The sequence below is a fragment of the Olea europaea genome, unplaced genomic scaffold (genome assembly GCF_002742605.1).
Source record: "Olea europaea var. sylvestris unplaced genomic scaffold, O_europaea_v1 scaffold2854, whole genome shotgun sequence".
In the NCBI taxonomy this organism is placed as follows: domain Eukaryota; kingdom Viridiplantae; phylum Streptophyta; class Magnoliopsida; order Lamiales; family Oleaceae; genus Olea; species Olea europaea.
This window is the reverse complement of record NW_019247060.1, coordinates 95,939-100,043: the sequence shown is the minus strand read 5'-3', so window position 1 is coordinate 100,043 and position 4,105 is coordinate 95,939. Positions and strand designations below refer to the sequence as shown.

At 37.2% G+C, this 4,105-nt stretch overlaps 1 protein-coding gene across 1 annotated transcript in view; it reads left to right on the top strand.

The window, feature by feature from the left end:
- Positions 1–1,801, top strand: part of LOC111384137 (beta-adaptin-like protein A) — a 4,002-nt gene extending 2,201 nt beyond the window's left edge. The window contains exon 4 of the mRNA XM_023008386.1: positions 1,554–1,801. Within this exon, the coding sequence (XP_022864154.1) occupies positions 1,554–1,801 (248 nt within the window). The remainder of the gene's footprint in view (positions 1–1,553) is intronic.
- The last annotated feature ends 2,304 nt before the right edge of the window (positions 1,802–4,105 follow it).

The window sequence follows — 4,105 nt, the reverse complement described above, 5'->3', positions numbered from 1 at the left end:
ACATGTAAAGCGCAATTAAAGATCAAAGCTGATGTCCGGAGCACATCACAGGCCTTCTCAGCATTATTTCAATCGGCTTCATCTAGATTCGGTTAGCCTTAGGTCTGTATTAAGTCGTGATCTTGATTCTTGTGGGACAAAGAGATAGTTTCGTGTCGCGGCCTACATAGTTTGATGTAATTCCCTTCTTTGAATGGATCAAAATTGGAGAAAATTGTAGCAACTAGAGAGAACTAGGGGTTTGTGAAAACAAGGTGAAGATTGCGAAATGTTTTTCAAAACCCATTAATCATGTTTTTACAAGTGACAGAAATTATTTTCTCCATTTGTTGGCCACATGGCAACTTTCCATTGACAACTTACATTTCACAAGGATGTGTGTTTGTTTGAAAACATTATGGGCCATTGATCAAAATAGAGAGTTGAGATTAGCTTAAACTTTACTCTCATTTAATTGATATGGACGGCAGGAGAGAGGACCAAAAAATGACACTCACTTTCTCTTCATTTTTCTTCCAAAAATGGCAAACTTCTCTCTTCTCTCTCTTTGGCGTTTTTCTTCTCTTTGGCTGAGGAAATTTCAGATCTAATTATATATACTTTTCGGCCATATTTTCGGTAGTAAGGCCAGTGTTTTGAGCCCGTGATCTGGTGGTTATTTTACTGGTGGCTGGCCGGAATTTTGTGTTTTCCGGCAGCGGGTTCTTTGGTCTGTTTTAGGGGTGTCAAAAAGGCTCGGTGGATCGAGCGGCTCGTGGCTCGGCTCGGGAAAAGCCCGAGCCCACCCGGCTCGTGGCTCGGGGTGATCGAGCCTCAAAATAAGAGGTCGGCCCGAGCCCGAGCAAGCGAGCCACACGAGCCGGCTCGTGTCATGGGCCAAAAATGGCTTGTGACAATAATACTCGGCCCGATCAAATTAAAGGACCAAAATTTTTTTTTTTTTAAAATTTGACTTGCTGCTAAAGCAGCAGGTCACAGTAGCAGCCGTGACCTGCTGCCTAAGGTAGCAGGTCACTAGGCAGCTATAAAGCTGTCTTTTTAGATAGCTTTATAGCTGCCAGCTAGGGCAGGCATTTTTTACATAGTGTTACACTGTTACCTTTAATCGTATAGATTTTGAAATTCAAATTTGAAAAATAACGCGGGTTTTTTTATCTATAAATACGGGATGATTTTTGAAGTTTTAAATCACTTTGCTATCGATTTTAATTCGCATTATTTCTATATTATAGATTCAGATTCAATCATTCAAGTTTCAATTTCTTCTTTCTCACTTCTCATATAACAATTAATATATTCAATTTCTTTCACTCTACAGTCTAATATTCAATATTTTTTATTATACTAGTTATTATGGATTTTACAAGTGATGAAATTAATCAGTTTGGCGGTAGCTCGAGTACTCCATCTAACTAATTGTAAATCATCGCCAATAAAAAACCCCTTTTTGGGATTTCGTCTCAAGAGGTCTGTTCCTTACACAATCGTCTGATCCCTTTTTTAATTGTTAGCGACTACCCACGTGAAACAGGTTCATATTGCAAATGTTTAAGATCAAGAATCAATAGCAGAAGAACTAGACGAAAACATTTCCCTTTATGACTTTCCTATAAACACAGATGAAAATGATCATATCGTCAAAGACCTATCCAAGAATCATGTCATGCAATCATCGCCGTCCAATTTCTTTAAAATTTTCAGTGATTTAAGCTCTGAAATGTCTCATGCAGAAGAAATTATATTCTGCGGTAAGCTTTTACCTTACAAGCTCCAACATGTTACTGTTCCTGATGATATTTAGAAGCATCCCCTTCGAGATGATGAGTGTGAAATTTTTTTCAAAAACCCAAAATCACGTTTTTGGCAAGTGAAAACCGTTTTTTCCATGGCTGGCCACACGGCATTCTCTTATTGGCTACTTACTCTTTCACATGGATTTGTGTTTGTTTGGAATAATGTGGGTCATTGATTTAAAGTAAAGGGCTATGATTTAGATCCACTTTTCTATCACTATTGAAGTAGACGGTGGGAGAGAGAGACTTGGACTAAATTCATTCTTCTTCATTTTTCTGGCAGTTTCCTCTCACTCTCTCTGGTTCTAGTCATTTAGCTTCATTTAACCAAGATTTCTTTAGTTTTTCTAGTTCCTTTACCTATGTTATTTGTACAAAAAGAGGCCAGTAATTTAGGCCGGTGATCTAGTGTAATTTTTACAGTTTGTCGAAGGTAGTTTGTGTTTTTTGGCAGCGGGCGTTTGGTCCCTTTTGGTTATATTCTATACTGTAAATTAATACTACATTTGAATCCATGTCAGGGTCGGTTAGGGCTATTATTGTGAGGTCCTTTGGCATTTTTATCCCAAAGTTTGGTTTAAATCACCAAATACTCAACCACAACAATATGAAAACCATACAAAAAATTAAAGAACGCAGTAATTGTTCACCCAATTCGGCCAAGCCTAATCTGGGAGGCTCAGAGGCAAAAACCCTAGCCCGTCACTATGCAAGAACCACCTAAGAGAAAATACGAGTTCGTTTATAAGATTCAGATTATACCAAGAAATCTACAGATCATCGGTCTGTCAAAAGACCTCACAATAATAGCCCTAACCGACCTTGACCTGGACTCAAATGTGGTATCAATTTACAGTATAAAATATGACCAAAAAGGAGCAAACGCCCGCTGCCGGAATACACAAACTACCGTCGGCAAACTGTAAAAATTACACAAATCACCACCCTAAATTACTAGCCTCTTTTTGTACAAATAACACGGGTGAAGGAACTGGAAAAACTAAGGAAATCTTGGTTAAATGAAGCTGAATCCCTAGAACCTGAGAGAGAGGAAACTGCCAGAAAAATGAAGAAGAATGAATTTAGTCCAAGTCTCTCTCTCTCTCCAGCTATCTACTTCAATAGTGATAGAAAAGTGGATCTAAATCATAGCCCTTTATTTTAAATCAATGGCCCACATTATTCCAAACAAAGACAAATCCATGTGAAAGAGTAAGTAGCCAATAAGAGAATGCCATGTGGCCAGCCATGGAGAAAACAGTTTTTCACTTGCCAAAAATGTGATTTTGGGTTTTTGAAAATATTTCACAATCTTCACCTTGTTTTCACAAACCATTAGCTCTCTCTAGTTGCTATAATGCATGTTACGGTAATATGTTCGCCCTACATCATCGCCCTTAGTACTTGCAAAAGAAATTAGCCCGTATCAATATGTAATAAAGATAAACATGACTTAAATTTGTCTACATTCAAAATTTTAGTTCCCATATCAGATGTGTTCACATCGGTATGAATTGTTTTAAGTATAACATCACCACAAGCAATTTTTTCACGTATGAAATGGTACTTCACCTCAATATGTTTAGATCTCTCATGATAAACTGAATTTTTACATAAAAGTAAAGCACTTTGACTATCGATGAAAATAACTGGTGACACTTGCAAAAAATTCAACTCCCCCAAAATTCTTTTCAACCAAATACATTCTTTTACAGATTTGGTTATTGCCACATATTCAGCTTCCGTGCTGGATAATGTGACAATAGATTGAAGTCGTGACTTCCATGTGATGCAATTATCACCTAATGTGAAGAAATAGGAGGTAGTAGACTTTTTTTTATCTTTATCACCAGCAAAGTCGGAGTCTACATACCCCTTTAAAATGAGCTGTTCAGATCTTCTTTCAAACATCAATCCCACATCTAATGTTTCGGCAATGTATCTTAAAAGCCACTTTAACCCCGCCTAATGAGGTTTCCCCAGATTAGACATGAATCTACTTAAGAAACTTATAGCATAAGCCAAATCCGGCCTAGCAGTAATCATAGAAAACATGACTGATCTTATGGCATTAGCATATGGGATATTTTTCATTTCTTCCATTTTACTTTCAGTTTTAGGAGACTGAGATGATGATAAATTCATATGGGCTGCAAGAAGTACATTAACTTTCTTAGCTTCTTTCATGCTAAACTTGGTTACAACTTTGTTCAAATAAGCACTTTGTGTGATAATTAAAATGTTCTCTTGCCTATTTCTGTTGATAACCATTCCCAAAATTTTCTTGGCATTTCCCAAGTCCTTCATATCAA